General features: G+C 45.0%; 5 protein-coding genes across 12 annotated transcripts in view; 3 read left to right on the top strand and 2 right to left on the bottom strand.

Moving 5' to 3' along the window:
• Nucleotides 1-4,396, top strand: Duba (Deubiquitinating enzyme A). 2 transcript variants are annotated; one of them, XM_033480723.2, is made up of 13 exons: nt 1-205; nt 270-531; nt 639-731; nt 901-992; nt 1,098-1,231; nt 1,362-1,510; nt 1,598-1,753; nt 1,821-1,977; nt 2,122-2,333; nt 2,429-2,548; nt 2,625-2,780; nt 2,836-3,022; nt 3,237-4,396. In XM_033480723.2, the coding sequence occupies exons 2-13, from the start codon at nt 394-396 to the stop codon at nt 3,380-3,382; spliced, it is 1,740 nt and encodes a 579-aa protein (XP_033336614.2). In that variant the 5' UTR covers nt 1-205; nt 270-393; the 3' UTR covers nt 3,383-4,396. The 2 variants fall into 2 exon arrangements, with proteins under 2 accessions (XP_033336614.2, XP_033336613.2); XM_033480722.2 differs by having other exon boundaries at nt 283-531.
• LOC117226433 (serine/threonine-protein kinase Nek5) lies at nt 4,258-8,348 on the top strand. Of its 6 annotated transcripts, none has more exons than XM_033480735.2 (6): nt 4,258-4,392; nt 5,192-5,282; nt 6,616-6,783; nt 6,880-7,040; nt 7,241-7,436; nt 7,537-8,348. In XM_033480735.2, the coding sequence occupies exons 2-6, from the start codon at nt 5,250-5,252 to the stop codon at nt 7,837-7,839; spliced, it is 861 nt and encodes a 286-aa protein (XP_033336626.1). In that variant the 5' UTR covers nt 4,258-4,392; nt 5,192-5,249; the 3' UTR covers nt 7,840-8,348. The 6 variants fall into 6 exon arrangements, with proteins under 6 accessions (XP_033336626.1, XP_033336621.1, XP_033336623.1 ...); XM_033480730.2 differs by lacking the exon at nt 4,258-4,392 and adding an exon at nt 4,531-5,126; XM_033480732.2 differs by lacking the exon at nt 4,258-4,392 and adding an exon at nt 4,531-5,126 and having other exon boundaries at nt 7,552-8,348.
• Nucleotides 8,339-19,614, top strand: part of LOC117226424 (MAM and LDL-receptor class A domain-containing protein 1) — a 13,698-nt gene continuing 2,422 nt past the window's right edge. The window contains exons 1-10 of one of the 2 annotated variants that reach the window (XR_004491777.2): nt 8,339-8,721; nt 8,833-9,036; nt 9,155-9,521; nt 9,611-9,787; nt 9,870-10,296; nt 10,403-10,747; nt 10,822-11,043; nt 11,136-11,527; nt 11,607-11,772; nt 16,443-16,669. Coding sequence is in view for 1 of the 2 variants with exons in the window: in XM_033480717.2 (XP_033336608.2) it covers nt 8,339-8,721; nt 8,833-9,036; nt 9,155-9,521; nt 9,611-9,787; nt 9,870-10,296; nt 10,403-10,747; nt 10,822-11,043; nt 11,136-11,527; nt 11,607-11,772; nt 11,870-11,913 (2,727 nt within the window). In the remaining variant the exon portion in view is untranslated. Of the gene's footprint in view, nt 8,722-8,832; nt 9,037-9,154; nt 9,522-9,610; nt 9,788-9,869; nt 10,297-10,402; nt 10,748-10,821; nt 11,044-11,135; nt 11,528-11,606; nt 11,773-11,869; nt 12,723-16,442; nt 16,670-19,614 lie in introns of those variants that run through there. The other variant, XM_033480717.2, reaches the window with a different exon arrangement.
• LOC117226430 (rRNA methyltransferase 3, mitochondrial) lies at nt 11,774-13,759 on the bottom strand. Its single transcript, XM_033480727.2, has 4 exons — nt 13,328-13,759; nt 12,985-13,229; nt 12,711-12,866; nt 11,774-12,608 (listed from the first exon to the last, which is right to left on the bottom strand). The coding sequence occupies exons 1-4, from the start codon at nt 13,630-13,632 to the stop codon at nt 12,043-12,045; spliced, it is 1,272 nt and encodes a 423-aa protein (XP_033336618.2). The 5' UTR covers nt 13,633-13,759; the 3' UTR covers nt 11,774-12,042.
• LOC117226436 (uncharacterized) overlaps nt 14,317-19,614 on the bottom strand; it is a 5,801-nt gene continuing 503 nt past the window's right edge. The window contains exons 2-5 of the mRNA XM_033480738.2: nt 18,319-18,583; nt 17,683-17,927; nt 17,333-17,524; nt 14,317-17,221 (exon numbers count right to left, since the gene is read on the bottom strand). Of these exons, the coding sequence (XP_033336629.1) occupies nt 17,183-17,221; nt 17,333-17,524; nt 17,683-17,927; nt 18,319-18,583 (741 nt within the window). The 3' untranslated portion in view covers nt 14,317-17,182. The remainder of the gene's footprint in view (nt 17,222-17,332; nt 17,525-17,682; nt 17,928-18,318; nt 18,584-19,614) is intronic.

Genomic DNA, 19,614 nt, shown 5'->3' on the forward strand with positions numbered 1-19,614 from the left:
CGATTGGTAGCATTAGCAGGCTGGCAATGTGTGCAATTGTGGTCATGGCTGTTTGACAAAACATTCGAAGAAATAATAATTAATGTAGCAGTCGATTATCGGATGTATCATGTCGTATTCGTTGACAGTGTAACAACATTGTTCCGACACAGATCCACGGGTGGTTTGGTCGTAGAAGAACGAACGGAAAGTTTCTTCGGTCTACGTACGTACTCGAGAGAGACTTTGTAGGTATCGTTGGCAGTGCATAATAATAAATAAGCGAATAGAGATTACGTTCAGGAAGGAAGTACGGGGTGTAAGGTGCGGTGAGTGCAAGCTCGCGAAACATTCGTCCGTGATCTTGTCGAAAGAGCGTCGTTTCTAACGACTATCGACGATCGATTACGCAAGATGACCATTCTTACGAAGAAGAAGACAAACGCCTCGAAGGATAGACGAGAAGGAGGCAGCACTTCCGAAGTCGATGTTCATGGGGTGCAAAACGAGCATGGCTCTGGATCTATCGCGTTACCGAACAGCCCATATCAGGTGAATGAAAAATCTACACTTCGCAGCTGTTTCAGTCTATTCGAGCGCGATGCTCGTATAGAACTTGCAATAGCAAACGTCAAATGACCTTTTGCGATTCGTGACAGGTACGTGCGTCAAACGGTTTTGCGGTCGATCTTCACGGAGTTCAGAGCGATCATGGATCTGGTTCTATAGTGCTTACGGGTAGTTCATACGAGGTAAAACATATCTCGGTTCATGCTTGTTTTGCGCTCAATCCACCTGTCTTCGATTATAATGAAAATGTATCCCATTCATGTTATTCGTTTCACGAATAGGATTCGCAAGTTTCTTTCATTCGTAGGAGACGATTAATCTCCATTTTTGAAAATAACAATTGTATTGTAGACAAGCGTCGATCGAAGAGAAGACAAACATTTCGAAGAAAGCAGCGGGCCGAGCCATGGGAAACGTCATAGGCGAAGGGCGAGTCCGCACAGGTACAAGATCTACTTGTTCTGTTCTCTTTACTAAAAAATATTCAAGATAGCTGTATTTTGCCACCTATGTTTTTGTTTCTGTTATTTTATATTTGTACCTTTTAGCGGTTGCATCGGAAGAAACTCGCGTTCTAAGCGTGAAAGAGAAAGGGATAGGGGTAGAGAGAGAGAGAGAGAAAGGGAAAGGGAACGAGAGAGACAGGCTACACCTCCTACGGCATCTTGCAGCGGTCTACAAGGTAGCGGTTATCGTGTGTCTTTTAAAATTTGCTATTATAATAATATGCAAGGATGCGATATAAGTTAGATGGTATAGATGTAAAATGTTACAACGATCGAACATAGTAATAGAAAATTTTTCTTACTTAGCCACAGATGCCAGCGTGATAACTAACAATCGAATGGCTATCGGTGGAGCTGCTGCAAATTTAGAACATGAAGTAGCCAATGGTTACAATAGCGGAGATGAATACACTGGCAGAACTGGAAACAATCTTACTTTGGCCGAATGGCAGGAGGTTGGGATACAATTAGAGTTTGAGCTATCGAAGTAATTTCAAGTAATTACAGAAACGGTGTTAACAGTGTTGCTTTATTGCATTTAGCGGGACAGGTGGTTCGAGAAACGAATGCGTAAGATGGGCTTTATTGTTAAGAAAATGGGCGAAGACGGAGCGTGTCTATTCCGAGCTGTTGCGGATCAAGTATACGGCGACCAGGAAATGCATGGGGTAGTACGGAAACATTGTATGGATTATATCGTGAGTATTTGATAGGTATACGATTCGTGTCATCGAAGATATATTATGGAACCCTCGATTGTTTTAGGCTTCCAATCAAGAGTTTTTCTCGCATTTTGTAGCGGAAGATTTTAGCACGTATGTAGATAGAAAACGACAAGAATACGTTCATGGGAACCACATAGAAATGCAGGCAATGTCTGAGATGTATAATCGCAGCATACAGTTGTATTGCTACAGCACCGGTATGTTTTAACGTGTTTCAATTTCTGTTTTATATTATTTGATATCTGCTGTTACCGCGTGTATATGCGCGCGCGTCTATTTTATTTTGTAGATTATACATATAATGTCGCATATTGTAATATAGAAATTAAAATTCTCTACAGAACCTATCAATATCTTCCATACAATGGTTGAAAGCGATAACGAACCCATACGATTGTCTTATCAACGCGGTAGTCATTATAATAGCATAGTAGACCCGTATAAGGCTACCGTTGGTGTTGGACTTGGCCTACCATCGTATAATCCCGGTGCCGCGGATCGACAGCTTATATCGGATGCAGTTCGTCAAAGCGAAGAATTGCATATCGAACAGGTACAGACACGCTGAAATTATTTGGTATGTTTCGCTTTATTTTATCGATATTTCTATATGAGTGCACTAGAGGTGAATTTGAAATTTTGATACAGACGATGCTCGAAGATAAAATAAAAGCAACCGACTGGGAAGCAACGAACGAAGCCATAGAGGAGCAAGTAGCTAGGGAAAGTTACTTGCAATGGTTGAGGGATAACGAAATGCGCAAAGCGGTAAGTATACGTATAATGTCGGTCCTCTAACTGCTGGGAATGCGACAAGACTAACATTTGTGCTTTTTGAATGAAGCGATCAGCTAGTAGTAGCAGTACAAGTACGGTGACAAGCGCGCAACACAGTCATACGCATTTCCACACTCATGGAAGTCGTGGCCAACAACGTAGCCATACTTCCTCTCCAACCACGACTCAAACTAGCCAAGACACTATACGCAACTCTCCGAAGGTTTGTTTTACGCTGGTGAAACGTTTTATTGGATTTGACTTACGAATCATTTCAGGTGAACGATGCGGTAAGATATAACAAAAGATCGCCTCAGCATCAGTCGGCTCAAGGATCAGCTATATCTCACCTTACCTCGGACTTTGAACAGAAAATCTCGCAAGAACCCGTGCCAGGCAGCAGTAAAGAAGCTCACGCTTCACCAGACATCTCGTTGTTTAATCGTCTTCCTCCCGAGGTATTCGGTACGTGTCTCGGCGATACTTGTCAAACGATAATAATTGTTATCGACGGTAACGGTAGCGGTAACGGTAACGGTAACGGTAATGGTAACGGTAACGGTAACGGTAATGGTAACGGTAACGGTAACGGTAACGGTAACGGTAACGGTAACGGTAACGGCAACGGCAACGGCAACGACGATACTAAAATAACAAGCGTATGTTTGTTTGTGAAAAGGTTTGACCGATTGGGAAGATAGTCATGTACTGTCACAAGTACTGGCGACATCGCAACAAGAATACCTGGACAGCTTAAAACAATCTCGGAACTCGGCATCTTCCGGAAACGATACTACCAACACATTAGATTCTAGTAGCAGTTAATTCTGAAAACCCTTGTCGACAAAGTTGAAACGAATACCGAAGCAAAATATGTGCATTTGTATGCAGCGTTTTTCATAGGATGATGTGATATATCCGAAAAATCTGAAAAATCAGGTAGTTCGAAATAAAAAATGAAGCAATTCATAGAGTCGCTACACAATTAAATACTAGATAAAATCACCGACGATTCAGCCGAATGCATGCCTAATAAACTTAATTATTTACCACAGATCGTAACATAATGGTAACTTCAAATCCCGGTATCGCGCATATATTGAATTCAATTCGGTCTCGATTTTATCGCGCAGATGCCAAATGGGCGATTCAATCGAAATATTTAATATTCAATATTTTCTTCTGTTAGCGTAAACAGTTATCAACAGGTATCGAAAAAGTTTATTACGGAAGCATCTCTAATTGATAAATGACTATAAATTCAGCCTTAGTAATACACGATATTGTAAACTGCAGTAAACCTATATAAGCGTCGAGAATCGTTTTATCTTTATTTAAGGCTTTTCTCGTTCGATAAACGCAGTGCATCTTATGGGACACACTGTATATATCGCGGTATCATCTAATTCTGAATTGCACTAGGGTATAAGGTGGTTTGCTTTTTTCATTGGTGTAAGTGTTGCGCAGTGAGCATACTCATCGTTCAGTTCGATTTCGGAATTGTAGTTCGGTCAGTGTATGCACGGGTACTTTAAAATGTATGCATACATCGTCCCGCTGCACCTTTCAAGTACCAGAGTAGATCGAGAACGATTTGTTTTTATTCGCATTATTTTACGATTAATTGCTAACGAAAATCAACTAACGGAAGCTGTTCTCTTTATCTTCTCTTATCGTGCCGGATGTTGTTCGCCAATACTCTAGATCCTCTGGGTATAATGAGCCGCGCTATTGTGACTTTTCCTTTTCGTGGTACGATACGATACGTCTAAACGCTTTAGAAACATCATTATTGCGTTATTTGTACAACACGACAAATAAAACTACTACGTCACGTAAGTTGAAACCCCACACTTGTCTTTCCCAATATGTACTCGATCGGTTGTTCATTCTATACGATCGTTAATATTATGATCTAAAATGTAGAACGCGCCTGTGTACGATAGACGCATTATTCAATAAGAATCTTCATACTTGAAACTTGGTTAAACAACAATATAATTGTATGTATCCAATCAATTCTGTACTACGCTGAAAACGTATGTCGAGAACGGACTCGAGTTTCCATTGTTCTTCTTTTTCGTATCGTATATACTTTTTGTATTCTTGCGTACGCTTTGTAATCGTGATCGATTCTACATTTATAATGGAGCAACCTATTGGTAAAATGGTCAAATTAGCATCTCGTTATCCCGACCTTGTAACTATAATCGTAAACGATAAACGAGTTTAGTTACAAAAACAGCTGTCGAACGATAGAATCGATCGATAAGAGAAATTAAATGATTATTTTTTTAGTTCAGCCGAAAGTATATACATATACATGTACATACACTTTGGTAGGATACGATACGATGTTTCAGAATGTTTGGGTTTGTAGGCATGTACATATGTACACCTAGCGTTGGTACGAAACCATACACATTCGTCGATGTTCGGCAAGTGTAAATCGTTCGCGTGCCTTCGATGCTATTCGTTTTAACGATCGTATCGATTTATTCTTGTGAAAAATGTCGATGCATATAAGCGATTATGTTTTCGAGACATTGTTAGGTCGAGGTACTTTTGGGTATGTATAATTTAGATCGAATATTTTCTTCGCAAACGTTTATGTTTATCGTTGGTTGTTTCTAGATCCGTTTATTTGGTGCGAAGAAAGACAAATTCGAAGCCATTCGTTGTCAAGGAACAAATGTTCAATGCTGCGAATGCTTTACCCTTTAAGGTAAGACATTCATTTATTATAGCCACAGTGTGCAATTTATAAGAGAGAGAGAGAGTGAGTGAGTGAGTGAGTGAGTGAGTGAGTGTGTGTGTGTGTGTGTGTGTGTGTGTGTGTGTGTGTGTGTACGTGTGTAGGCACTGAAAAAATACAAAACAATCTTTGTTCGACGAATTTTTAATTGGTTTTGAACTTTTTGATATTCGATCATCGGTGTAGAACGACTACGTTCGATTGATATTTCGTAATCGCATTAGTTGATACATCGAGCTGCGCAAATTAGTACCGTTGAATGTTTTTCGTGTTCGTGGATCAGGGTTATGTAGGTGTACTGGTTCGTGGACACCGTTGCCGTGCATCACCGTCGTACACGATCGTGCATCGTTCCGTGTATCGATACGTAGACGAAGAAATCGGAAATCAATGAAGGAGGAAATGATGACCATAAATAAATCGCGATAGTTTGTGGTTCTCTTCTAAATTCTCGCGGCTTCGAGGAAACTAATTATTATTTTCGGCCATGTAGCTCTATCTGTAAAAGTATGACACGATGCGTATAAGATACGCTACCCTGCTATCGTATAACATTTCGAATCTACCGCGCTTCGTACAGGGATCCGTACAACGCCGTTACAGGTAATGGTAAAACACTGAAACTATTGGACTCGTTTACCGACAGAGTATAATATATTTTGGAAACGTATAGTGGCGCCATCTAATGTTTAGAAGAAACACGCGCAGTCCTTGATTCGTCTATCAGCTTGAGCATTTTGTCACCTGGTTTGGCGCTGCGCAGACCCCTTAACTCTGTTTCGAAATTTCACCACAAGTGGTGCCACTTGTTACAAATGGACGCTATAGGCTAGATACTGGATCGTAGACCGTAGAACTGTAGACTATAGATGTAGAACAGCCTCCTGAACATTTCTGTATTCTCGGAATATTCTTCGAACCATTAAATCGATAAAATTTATTAGAATAAGAAATTAAATTGGAATAAGAACGATACACGTACTGCAATGTTTTGTAACTCGGACCAAACAGATTACCGATCTGCGATAAGTATTTTCTTTCAAGTAGATCTTCTAAACTCTAAGCAATTTTGTATCGAACGAAAAACGAATACACGTAATATTCAAGATTTTATAAGTTGGATAGTGCTATGGACGCGAGCATTGGTTTCCTTTTACAAATTTCTTAGACGAATAAATCAACGGTTAACGTTAAATCACCGATTCTTCCTCTTTTTCTCTCTGCTTCTTTCTTCTTCGTTTCGTTTCGTTTCGTTTCGTTTCGTGCTATACGCTACATACGGAATTAAAGAATTTCTTCGCAGAATATATTAGGGGAAGTGCAGTATTTACACAAGCTGAGGCATCCGAATATAGTGGCTTATTATGGAGCCTGGATAGAAGACGACCGCTGCTATATACTTATGGAATACGCGACACGATGCACTCTGAAGGATTTGCTGAATAAGCGGCGAACGCCGCTCACGGAAGGTGTAAGTTGATTTCTTCGGAAAACGCGTAGCGTTCTCGAATCAACATCGTAATTCGGAATCGTTGAAAATCGTTGTTCCTCTGTCCCGTGCATGCAGGACGCGCTGTACCTCTTTTCACAAGTTGTTCTCGGCGTTCATCACATACATTACAAGAAGATCCTTCATCGGGACTTGAAGCCGGAGAACATTATGCTAACCGGAAGCCGTGGCGACATCGTGAAAATCGGTGATTTCGGAATATCGAAAAACTTTCAAGAGTACGTATATACCCGCGTTTCCTTCTACTTCCGCTACTTTTATTTTTACTCTTTCTTTCTCTCTTTGTCTTTTTCTCTCTTCCTCTTTCTTTTTCGTTTCCTTTCACTTTTACTTTTACTTTTACAAGCAAACCTATACGTTCGACCGCGTACGCCGTGTACGGTGTAAGCTTTATATTTTATCCCTTTACGGTTTCTAGTAGATATTTAATCGTGCAACGTCGACGATATGCTCGCAGAGTAGGAGATTCATCTATAACCTGTCGCGCTGGATCGTTGTATTACATGGCTCCGGAAATATTTGAAAGGCAATGTTACGATTTCAAATGCGATATATGGAGCATGGGAGTCGTTCTTTACGAGATGGTAACAAAGAGACATCCCTTTCCTGCCACGGTAAATGCGGTTTACTTTATACGTATAATCGAAACACACTGTGTAGATATCCGCGCATTATGCGCACAGCGTAATAAGCGTAACGGAAAATTGTTCGAAGCTGGATGAATTTCAGGATGCGGCGGATATCGTGAAAATGGTATGCAAGGAACAACCACGATCCTTTCGTGGATACGCATCGCCGGCTATCGTTAACTTGATATCGAAGATGTTGAGGAAACTGCCGTTTTCCCGTCCGAAGACGGATCAATTGATGCTATGCCCCTATCTCGTTCCTTTCATCGCTCGAACGTATTTGAATCTAGGTCGGGTTCCGTGTACCTTCGGCCAGGAAAAAGGAATTTGGAATTCCGAAGTATTTCTGAAATTTCTAAAGCCGCTCGACAAACATAGGACAATTTGATCTCGACGAACGTCGAGAATGTTGAAAATATCGAAACGCGTGTCGTGTTTGACCGATTCTAAAGAAAAGCGATTCGAACGATTACGGTTCCGATCGAACGCGAGAACGCGAGATCGAGTCTTTCGACGATACGGCATCGTCGAACTCTCCGGTTTCGCGCATCGCGTATCGCGTATCGCGTATGTACGTGCTAGGTTGAAAAGCGTAACGACAGGAAGCGAAGACCGGAACTGCGGAATGCTCGTTTTATTTCATCGCATGCGTACACACGCGCGTCTCGAAAACCGTTCGGCCCGTTCGTCATTTAGTTGGAAGAACGCGATCGCGTAGCCGCGCGTTTCAAATTCGTTTCGCAAATTTGTTCGGAAAATACGTCTCGAATTCGACGGTGGAACGATGTAGATGGAAACGTCGACGATTCCGTGAACGAATTACAACGCGGTAAACGCGTCGATGCTCTGCGCGTCGAGATAAACGATTTTGAATAAAGCTACGAAAAATGCGTTCAACGCTACTGATTTGTTATTGCTTGACTCGAGTATCGTACGCGAGTCCATGGCATCCCGCGAACCCGACGCTCGGAGAGCAAGCGGATCTGGTGGGAGCGGCGAACGAGAATTTCAGCCCGAACCAAATTCGGGCACCCGAAAGCGATCGGACCAAAGACGCGATCGATTTTCCAGACTTCGATAACGTTTTCAACACGACACGCTCTCGAGACCGCGAACCTTTGGACGACGTGGAACGCATCGAGCCCGGACAATGGCCCGTCAGACCGGACACGTTCTACACGCAGAGTTCGATTTCTTCGAGCACATCGATCTCGTCGCGAACTCCGTTCGATTCGCCAACGCTCGCTCAAAGGGATCCATCGACGCGGAGGTGAGTTCGCGCAAAAGATCCGTGGTAGTTTTGCGACTCGACTTTCGGTAGTCGTCGAGAGCTGAACGAGCCGAACAAGTGAAATGCGCCGCGCTATCCTACGTGTTACAGGTGCCCCCCGATGAGCGGATCACCGCCGGTACTCGCAGCATCCGTCGACGAAGTTTTCTGCGACTTCAACGCGTTTCCGACGCAAACGCTTTGCGAGTGGCAAAACGGGGACGGCGTCTTAGATTGGAGAGCAGGTACCGGCATGGCTACCAATTGGATGGGTGGGCCCCCGAGCGATTACACCACCGGAACCATGGAAGGAGGGTACGGTATATTACGCGTACCACGGTATCTCTCCGATGTCGCGTCGTTTCCCTATATCTTGTTTATTATACATAGAGGCACGTACGAAGGAATAACGTGTGCGTACGATCGCGCGTAGGTACGCTTTTTTGGAAACCTCGCAGATACCGGTGTCGAAGGACGGCAAGGCGAGAACCTTGGGAGGACTGTTGCACAGTCCTCAATTGGGGAATACCGGTGTGAGCGGAACCTGCGTCACGTTCAAGTACACGCTGGATGGACTGAGCGTGGCTGGTTTGAGAGTGTTGATTCACGCGGGAACGGACGAGTATTCGAGCAAGAAGGAGGAAACGGAGGCGATGGGAACCGACAACGGCACGATACCGTCCTGCAAGCCTTTCGTCGCTGAAACGATCGGCGAGCGTGTCATTTGGAACGCCGAGTACTACACCCTCGGCGTTTGGCAGCACGCGCAAGTGCTCTATACCTATCCCGAGTTACATTCGGTACTTGGCCAACGAGTATTCTTTTCTCGGCGTCGCCCGTTCGATGGTACACGCGCGTAATACATAAGAGATGCACGCTGTTCGCGTAGGTGGTCATCGAGGGCATTCCCGTGGATCCCACCGACGCGGCTCGCTTGTACAGAGGATACGCAGCCGTGGACGACATAGATTTGCAACCCGGTACTTCTTGCGTCGGGTTCTGCAACTTCGCGGGCGGGTTTTGCGATTGGAGCAACGACGCGGAGGATGATTTCGACTGGACGATCGTAGGTTCTTTCGAACGTTCGTCTTCCGCGGATCGGAGAGAGAAGGAACGGATACTTTTCAGAAACGTAACGAATGATTCAGAGCCGAGGAAGCGGAAATCCAACGACCGGGCCGGCCATGGACAGCTCCAGCGAGCGTTCGACGGCCGGAGGATACGCGTACATAGACTCGTCGTATCCGCGCAGACCAGGAGACAGAGCCAGACTTCTTAGCACGAGTTTCCCCGCCCCGAATGCCGACGCACCCATGTGTCTCCACTTTTGGTTCCACATGTTTGGTACCGGAATCGGCGCGTTGAAGCTGTTCGTCAGACATTTTCGTAGCTTGGACGCGCCCCTTCGAGAGATTTGGGCGTTGAACGGAAACGCTGGGAACACGTGGTTCGTTGCCGAAATCACCGTCAGCTCCTTGGACGATTTTCAGCTGGTGTTCGAGGCTTCGGTGGGGAACACTGGAATGGGCGATATCGCCATCGACGACATCTCTTTCGCGCAAGGATCTTGCCCGAGTAGAATCTTCCTCTTCTTTTTCCGCACTTGTTTCGTTTCGTTTCGCTTCGTCTCGTATCTTGATTAGGGAATTCAGGACTTATCTTTTGTACTCGGAATTTATAGTTTCGCCTCAAGTCGCTGCACCGACACCGCGAGACTGCAGCTTCGAAGTCGACGAGTGCGACTGGATCAACTCCAGAGATCCTGATCGTGTTGAATGGGAACGGGTGTCGTTTCAAGTGCTCGGCTCGAGGAACCAGCGGAAACCGTACAGCAACGGGTATACGATCAATCGGAGAAACGAGTTTTTCCTCGGTCTGGGACGTCCACGGGGAGGGCCGCGGTCGTCCGGAGGCGGAACGGCGCAGCTCGTTAGTCGTGAAATCAATGGCAGCGAGGAGTCCGTTTGCATTACTTTTTGGTATTTGATGTTCGAATCTTTCATCGATTCCAGTGGACCGAGCCTGGGTGCGTACGATGATCGATCGATACGCGGTCGAACGATGTATTAACGACGACGTTTAACCGACCACCGTTTCAAGGAGTGCTTCGGGTATCGGTGCAGACAACCGGGGAATCTTCTACCGAGTCCAGGTCGATTTGGCAGCTTTACAACGATCAAGGACCCACGTGGAATTACGCTCAAATCAGCGTCGCCGAGAAGAGGGACTTCAACGTGGTGTTCGAGGGTACGTGGGGCCCGAATCGAGCCAGCGGCAGCATAGGCATCGACGATATTTCCTTTTACACCGGCAAATGTACAGGTAAGATATCAACGGTTATCCGGAAGTAGAATTTTGAAATTGGTCTCGGTAGTACCGATGGTGGTATCGATGGGAATCGCAACGGTTCGCAGTGAAACCACCGAGCGCGTCGGCCAGGCCGGAAGACTGCAGCTTCGAGAAAGGACTGTGCGGATGGGAAAATATTACTTTGTCGGACAACGAACGCGCAGTCACTTGGCAGAGCGCTTTTCTTACTCATCGACCGGCTCAGTTGTTGGACAAGACGTTCGGAGCGACCGGTGATTTCATCTTTTTCGATATATTTACGACCAATCAGAAGTCGACGGATGTACGGCTGCGATCACCGGTTGTACAAACATCGCCGGACGAAGAATCCGTTTGTTTCACCTTTTGGTTCGCCGCTTTCGGAGTCGAAGAATCCACCACGCTGCAAGTGATCAAGATGAACGCGGAGGAAGAACAAGGCGTTCCGAACGATACCGGAGCAAACCAGGAGCAAACTGTAAGCAAAAAAAATTGCCGAACGATTCGCCGTGTATCGACCTTTAAACCGAATACGGTCCGCTTCGTTTTTATTTCAGCTATGGTCGTTAACCGCTAAAGGATTTAATAATCCGAGGCCTGTATGGACGGCAGGACAAGTCACGATAGACGCGCGTGTACCTTATCATCTGATTTTGCGAGGAAGCGCCAGCAACGGAGGTTTCGCTATCGACGATATTAAATTCCAGCCTCAAACCTGTACAAGTAAGTTTTCTCGAAGCATTTTATTTTATTCGAATAATTTCGAGGAGATCGCGTATAAACGCGTTACAACGAACGTTGTAATTTCTAATTCCGACAGTTCGACCAGCTGCTGCTCAACCGATCGTGGCTAGTGAAAATTAAGCTACCGTGAAAGCAACGGGTAAGGTATATTACGCGCGAGCTCGGTGTACAGTGTTTTTCCGTACAGTACGAAAATCGAATATAGTCCGGTAGTCCAATACCGCGTTCGTGGAAAGATGAAACATTTTATTACAGTTCAGCTTGTTTTTTTATAAATTGCCTCTTCATTTCGAATGTAACGATGCCAAGGGCAACTCCGGTGTTTAAACTGTCGACTCCGTTTACCAAAGGTATGTTGATACGAATAGCTTTCCTATCGTTCAACAACTTGTACGAGTCGAGAGACAAACCTTGGGTTTCTCCGCTTAGGACGAGCACAATTTCTTGTTTCGTATAATCCATAGAATAGTACGGTACGATAGGTAGTTTCAACAAAAGGTCTCTCATTGTTTTTTTATTGGCTGCTTCGTTCGACTCCGATACGATGCTTTTATTCGCATCGTCGTCGTGCTTAGCCGTGCTTAATTTGAGTTCTTTTGGATCGACGTCGAATATTCCACTGCTGGGTTGAAGCATATCGGTGCTATACTTTGGTACAAACTCGTCGCCGAAGTTACTGTCGGCCACAAAAATGTTCGAGCTTTCGTTTATCAACGGCAGAACCTCGTCCCACGATGGAAACGCATGAATAGGCAGTCGGAAGTGAGCACCGCTCGCAGTCCTTAGGACTTTTGGTTCCCACAGATCCACGCAACCTGAATAGAAAAATAATGAAGACGATGCGCGATGCGGCGCTATTCGTTTCCCAATTTATGTAATAGATGCTTTACGCAACGTAACACGTAAATAGACTATACCTTTTACTAAAATTAATTTTTCACAACCTACGCCTGCCGCTGCTCTCATAATCGATCCCATGTTTCCCGGATCCCTCACGTTGTCGCAAATAATAGTAAGGGGTAACAAGTCGCTGTTAGTAACGTTGTTCTCTACATTGGGAGTCTTAAAAATTCCTGGATAAAGGTCGAACGAAAATTATTGCAAGTACGCAGGTGCATCGCATAGAATAGCAACAACAACAACAACAACAACAACAACAACAAAAATAATAGTAAAAGTATATGTTATTACCCATCACTCCGGGTGGGCTGGTTAAAGTAGACCATAATTGAATAGTTTTATACGGAACTTTATAAAGTTGCGCATCGTCGGGGATAATACGATTTAATTTATCGATATCGAATTGATTGTTGAAGAGAATAATTTCCAATTGTGCACCAGCTTCGAGCGCGTCCTTGATCAATCTGTACCCTTCCAAAATTATTTTATCGTTCTTTTCCCTTCTCTTCCGTGATCTAATTTTGGTCATTAAGGATCTAAGAAGAAGCAAGAAGAAGACACAAATTTGAGAAAAATTTCAATTTTATAACAAAGTAGAATTTAAAGTAACACAACGTTCGATCGATGAACATACGTTATGGTTGGATCATTATATTCGAACACGGTGACACGTTTTTTGTTCTCAACCGTCGAAATTTCCCCACGCTTTTTTATCGATGTACTTTTTATCCTCTTACTTGCGGTATAGCTTTTTTTGGTAGTGTCTTCGTTATCGTAAAGTTCATCTTCGTTAACAATTGCGACCGGTGTACGGCTAGCCCATTTCATTCGCGTTCGGGTTAGATTCAACGTTACATTGGCGGTTGTTTTAATCGATTCGTATTTCGTTGAACGCCCAAGAGATCGAAGAGTACCGTGCATCACATTAAAAAGTACCATTCTCTTTTTTTCGAGTCTCTGCAACAAATTATTATTCTACCTACATATGTGTACTAGGTTATAATTTATACAGCACTAGGTTACAATTAGAATTGTAATCGACAACAATCGATTCGTCGACTTCGACTTCGACAAAATATGTCGGGCGATCGTGGCGCCTCTTGCGTAGAAAAAGTAAAGCTTAGTTCGAAGTTCGTACAGCGCCAATTGGGATAGCGGCAAAACGTTTGAACCGTTAGCCAAATTATCGATGGTCGATTTTGGCTAACAGTTTGAGCATTTCACCGCTACCGCAATTGGCGCTGTACGGACCACTGATCGAGCTTTGCTTTTTCTCCGCGAGAAGCGGTACGATCGTCACGTGTACACAAGGCACGGGTCCTCTCGAAAACATCGATCATGGCAACCAAAGGCAACCATAATGCAAATCAAGGGCACGGAACTGTTCGGAGGAGAATCCGGTGCATCGATATCGTGTAAGAAAACGAAAGGAACAGTATGGAATAGTTGTATATGGTTATATAGGCATTTAACATCGTTGCGGGAAAGTCTCTGAAACGATTCTGTACCCTTTTATCGTTAACAGAATCTGGAAATTCTTATTTTTCGATACTGCCGTTTCGAATTTTGGTTTCGCGTTCCCCGGTTTGGGATCGGGGAGTATTTTTCTAGTTAAAGTACGCATTTTCTTTCGTTCGATCGAATCTTTTTATTCGTTTGCGATTTAGGTGTTTTATTCTTTAAAATACACAGGCGTCCGAATAGCGCTAATACTATACAGTATCGTCGATGCCGGTAAAGTCTTAAAGCTAATAAGAGTAATTTTATTATTGTCCAGAGCGATTGTTTATAAATATCGTATAATATTTTTAATTCGATCTTTGGGGGGAACGAGTCTTTTAAAAGTATCGCAGGAAAACCGAACGTTCGCAGCGTAAGAGAATCTTTGCGGGCAAAGATCGATTATCGCCGATATATTTGTCGAGATTACGTTCGAAAACGTGAAACAAACGGAATAACGGGGAAGAACGGATTTTGTTTATATAGTTTTTAAGTTACTAGTCGAAATTTTAAGGTACAGGAGTTTTAGTCGAATAGATCGAATAGATCGAATAGATCGAATAGATCGAATAGATCGAATAGAATCGTCGAATTCGTGTCGGAGTAAAAGAACGCGTAATTGTATCGCGTCGAAACGATTCTCAATGGATTCATCCAACAAAAGTTTAGACTCGTCGACTCTCGCGTACCTTCTCCGTTGCTCGGATCTTAGACTAATTCATTTTGGTTTACACGAATGTTCTATTCCTAATATTGTCCAGGATATAGTTTTCCTCGTACGCGATAGTTTTGCATTTCATATACGCGTTCATATTTGTATGTATTTATGTACATATGCACGCACGCCGAGGCGCGCGCACACGTACACGTACGTGTACGCGTCGCGCGTATGTGTACACGTTTGAAAAATAGAATATTTTTAGAAAAACATTGAAAATAAATTAGGAATACTTTGAATCTTTGTCTCTCTCGGTAATGTACAAGCAGTCTCTAGTTTTAGATATCGAGCACCGGTTCTTCCATGGAAGAACCTTGGCCAGAACGGTCGATTCTCGGTAACCGAATCTGTACGATACCCAAGGAACATAACGGTAATTGCTACGCTCGCATGGCATATACATTTATACATACATATATGTATATCTGCGCGTTCATGTAGATGCGTGCGGGCGCGCGCGCGTCTGCATTCGAATCGACCATCGCGCACACGTATTCGTTCAGTTTCTACGTACACGTATGCAGATATATATGTGTATGTACGTATGTATGTATTTATGTATTTATGTATGCATGTACGTATGTATGTATGTATGTATGTATGTATGTATGTATGTATGTATGTATGTATAAACTAGGCATCAGAGTCGCTTCTTATAGTTTGAAATCATCGTGTATACGTATGTACGATTGGAAGTTTTCATTTTGTACGCACCGTAGGAGCTGAAAGTTATTAATTCTCAGCACACGAGATATGATTTAAGCCACACAAACGTCTGTATCGTTAACCTACTTGATCTTTTGCGACACGATTAGAGGAAACGTTACATTTATCGTCTTTCTATATTCATATTAAATCATATCGTATATCGTATCGTAAATTCGACCCTCGAGCCTTTATCGTTAGCCTGGAATTTCGTAACGGCGTTGCGATCTCGGAAAAGGATAAATTTTAGCTTCGCAACGATACACGCGCGTATCGATCGTTATCGTTTTTCTTCGAACTTTATAGATTATAGATCATAGATTATAGAGCATCGCGAGGCGAGAAACGCTCGAGACGACGAACGGTAGTCGCGGGGTACGAGTTCCGGTTGCAGCGACGAACGTTACGATCGAACGAACGGCCAAGGGTCGAATCGAAGTCGCGCGCACACGCGATCGGCGGATTCGATGGACGCGACGCGTCGCCGGATCGAACAGGTATGTACGATGCGAGCGAAAACATAATTTGCATAAAAACGGTTCTCCGGTGAAAGTACGCGGCAAAGTTTCGAACGACGATCGCGTCGATCGCGCGTACGCGACGAGCAACGAGAGATTCCTTAAGATTAATTATTGTCATTTGTATAGTTCCATCGGTTATGCTTTATAGTCTCTTATCTTAGTACGTACAATGTCGCGTAGTATTGTCAAAATTTTCAAAATATTAGTCTTTCTATTTTATTGTCCAAGTCGAAACGGAGCGGTGGAAATCGCCGTTCCTCCGTTATACGCCGATACCGATAGCTCAACTTCGATTTCTGTTACAGCTATTCCTCGTATGTTCCATCCCGAAATAAACGGAAGGAAGGCCCGAACGGAGTCTCGAACGACAACCCCGCGAACAACAACGGATATCGTCGCGAGGTTGCGCGCATCCACTCGCGCGTCCATCCGACGCTGTTGAAAGCGCCGGAAATCGGCATTGACGTTGGATCGCACGGACGCGTAAAAGAAATCCCACCTTTTGGACCGAATGCGAATAGATCGGAACGAGGTAAAACGCGCTAAAATGCGGTAAAATGCGGTAAAATGCGGTAAAATGCGGTAAAATGCGGTAAAATGCGCTAAATTGCTCTAGATCGCGCCAGAATGCGCAACGAAAGAGGAACAGCGTATAAATTCGAACGCGTCGAGAAAATATAACGACTCGATTCGTTCCGTTTTTGCGTCGGACAGCCGGATAAACGGAAAATTGTTACGTTCCGTTGGCGCGAACGATAGACCGTGTCGGAGATCGAACGAGAGTAAAGAAACGAACGTGCGAGTACGAGTCGCGTACGTTGACGCGCGCGTCGGCGACAACGTACCATCGACGGAACAGAGAGGCGAGCCTCGCCAACTTTGGGATCGAATTCCGTTTTCGTTTCAGTTTCAGTTTCAGTTTCAGTTTCAGTTTCAGTTTCCGTATCCGTATCCGTATCCGTATCCGTATCCGTATCCGTATCCGTATCCGTTTCCATGACCGATTTTACCAATCGCGGAATCGACGGCTAGTCCCGGGGGCGGATTAACGCAACGCGTACTCGCGAGATTGCGGTCCGCTCCTCTGAAAAATAAATAGCGCGTTAGTTGGTTGTTACGATGTCGGAACGATCCGAACCGCGATCGCGTTTTACCGATGCGAACGATTCTGAAAATCTTCGAAACGTTTACTCACCGACCATGCCTGGCCGATGTTCGGCATATTGTAAGCGTACAGGCCGAGCTCGTCGTGCGGTTTCGACGAGATTTGAAATATCGGCTTGAAAAATTGTTTTCGATGTTGCTGCATTTGCAGCTGATCTTCGTTGTCCGTCGCGTATTCGTAGCCGGACGTCTTCGCGGCCATTTCCTCGGCGTTGCGTTGTTCCTGAATCGACCGATCGGTTGATCGTTTGTCAGAGATTTTTATACGAATCCACGAAGGTGGAAAACGGTAGAAACCGATGGTAAACGATAAACAAAGAAAATGCTAACAAATATTCGGAGGAACGACGGTATCGTAACACAACCGTGACGAATATTCACCTGTAACTCGCGGGCACGATCTTCGAGAAGCAGCTCCTTCAAACGGTCGAACCTGCCAACCATCGTGCGAACGTTGGGGCGTCGGCTTCCTCCCGAGAACTGATGACTGACCTCTCCGTAAAGATATTTGTTTTGCTGTTTCGAGGAATGTCGCATTCCGTTTCTCAATCTGCTTCCTCCCGGTACTTTGTGGACGACTTTTCCATAAATCGGAGTGCTACCGCCCGCGCGGTTTCGTGCGCCACCTGACGACACCAAGTATTTTCTCGAATTTTCTCTCATGTTTTATCATTTTCGCGGCACGAGCTAAGAAGAATTCGTTTCGTTCGCGTGTCGACGCGCAACTCGTATCGATCGTCGGAACAAACGGATTCGTCGATCGTACGAGCGCGCGAATCCGGTCGATCTTCGATACGCGCGACGCGATCGCGGAGCAACCGGTTGGGATCGGGGTCGGGGTCAGGGTCGGGGTCAGGGTCGGAGCGAGGGCGAAGGCGAATGCGCGAAGGCGAATGCGAAGGCGAAGGCGAGGACGAGGGCGAGGGCGAGGGCGAGGGCGAGGGCGAGGGCGAGGGCAAGGGTCGGGGTCGAAAGGTTGGAACACGCGAGCGCGCGGTACAACGAAACCGTTCTTACCACGATAATTGACGGGAGGTTCGACGCCTTCGGAATACGTTTCCCTGATATTGTAACTCGCAGCGTTACTCTGTCGTTTGGTGTACCTCCACATCGCCCTCAATTCCTCGCAGGTTGGCTCGGTCAGGTGCATGCACTTCTCGCCGATGTCGCCGGTATTTCCCGACTGAGCCGAGATCGGATCGATGAATCGTATACCGGCCACCAACGGGCTGCTCGAATACGCTAATACGAAAGCGGTCCATACGGCTACGGTGCGCATTTTCTGCCAAATCGAAGTAACAACGAAGGCGATTAAAATTACGAGATCGACGGCGGATCGGGCCGATTGCCGGTAGAAAGAGGATGCTGACACGCGCGCGCGCGCACACGCACAGAGAGAGAGAGAGAGAGAGAGAGAGAGAGAGAGGGAGAGAGAGAGAGAGAGAAAGTGTGTGCGTGTGCGGGGAGCGGGCGGGATGGCAGAGCTTGGTGGGGCGACGACGAAGGGGAAGCGACAGGGATGATTCCAATACCGAACAACATGGAACGTTGCTGGCCGGAACCAGCGAACGTCCAAATAGTTCGAACACGCTCGACGCACGTTCGTGGAACAGTTTCCCGAAAATGGAATCGTATCCGAAAAAATGCCGATTTCTTCGACGAAAGTTGTCGTCGTTCGGGAACTATTCGGTAACCATATGGCAGAGGACGACAGGAATCGTCGTCGGTGCGCCGCTTCCACGGTCGCGTCGAGGTTGTTTCGATTCGTCGGTGTACCGATAATCGCGAACTCGGTAACATTTTACGAAATCTCTGCCTACGGAAACTCGAATCCGATTCGAAAGCGATCCATTTCGAAACGTCTTCGGCGCGCAAACGCGTTCGTCGCTTCGAAAATTAGGATAAATCGCGCAAGTTCGCGTTCGTCGAAAGCTCGTTTCGAATCTCGATCGAATCGGTGAACGAACGGTCGGTGGTCGACGGTCGACGGTAAACGAACCAACTCGTGTCTCCTAAACATTTGTTCTTTATTTTTAGGCGTAACAGGTTGAAACGTGGAAGGAATTTCCGACTTTTCAGCAAATGCGGTATCGCAGATGGAAAGTCGCGTTTTCGTTTCGTAAGAAATTGTTGTTTTTTCGCGTTATTTCGGAAATAATGAAACAACGTTGAACTCGATCCATGTTTTTTTTCTCCAAATATCTCGTAATCTTTCACGGAATCGACAAACGAATCGTGATCTCGCGTCTTAATTTCTTTCCTTTTCTTCGCTCTTATTCTTTCTTTTCTTTGCTTTTTCTTGTCGCGAGCACA

This window comes from Megalopta genalis, chromosome 11 (genome assembly GCF_051020955.1).
Source record: "Megalopta genalis isolate 19385.01 chromosome 11, iyMegGena1_principal, whole genome shotgun sequence".
Classification (NCBI taxonomy): Eukaryota; Metazoa; Arthropoda; class Insecta; order Hymenoptera; family Halictidae; genus Megalopta; species Megalopta genalis.

Excerpts from the sequence above, each read along its gene's own strand:
- Duba (XM_033480723.2), top strand. The coding sequence starts at position 394 with ATGACCATTCTTACGAAGAAGAAGACAAACGCCTCGAAGGATAGACGA. Across the intron at positions 2,781-2,835 it reads CTATACGCAACTCTCCGAAG|GTGAACGATGCGGTAAGATA; the intron begins GTTTGTTTTACG and ends GAATCATTTCAG. Across the intron at positions 3,023-3,236 it reads TCTTCCTCCCGAGGTATTCG|GTTTGACCGATTGGGAAGAT; the intron begins GTACGTGTCTCG and ends GTTTGTGAAAAG.
- LOC117226433 (XM_033480730.2), top strand. The coding sequence starts at position 5,068 with ATGTCGATGCATATAAGCGATTATGTTTTCGAGACATTGTTAGGTCGA. Across the intron at positions 5,283-6,615 it reads CGAATGCTTTACCCTTTAAG|AATATATTAGGGGAAGTGCA; the intron begins GTAAGACATTCA and ends ATTTCTTCGCAG. Across the intron at positions 6,784-6,879 it reads GAACGCCGCTCACGGAAGGT|GACGCGCTGTACCTCTTTTC; the intron begins GTAAGTTGATTT and ends CCGTGCATGCAG.
- LOC117226430 (XM_033480727.2), bottom strand. The coding sequence starts at position 13,632 with ATGGTACTTTTTAATGTGATGCACGGTACTCTTCGATCTCTTGGGCGT. Across the intron at positions 13,230-13,327 it reads TATAATGATCCAACCATAAC|ATCCTTAATGACCAAAATTA; the intron begins GTATGTTCATCG and ends GCTTCTTCTTAG. Across the intron at positions 12,609-12,710 it reads AAAATTAATTTTAGTAAAAG|GTTGCGTGGATCTGTGGGAA; the intron begins GTATAGTCTATT and ends TTTTCTATTCAG.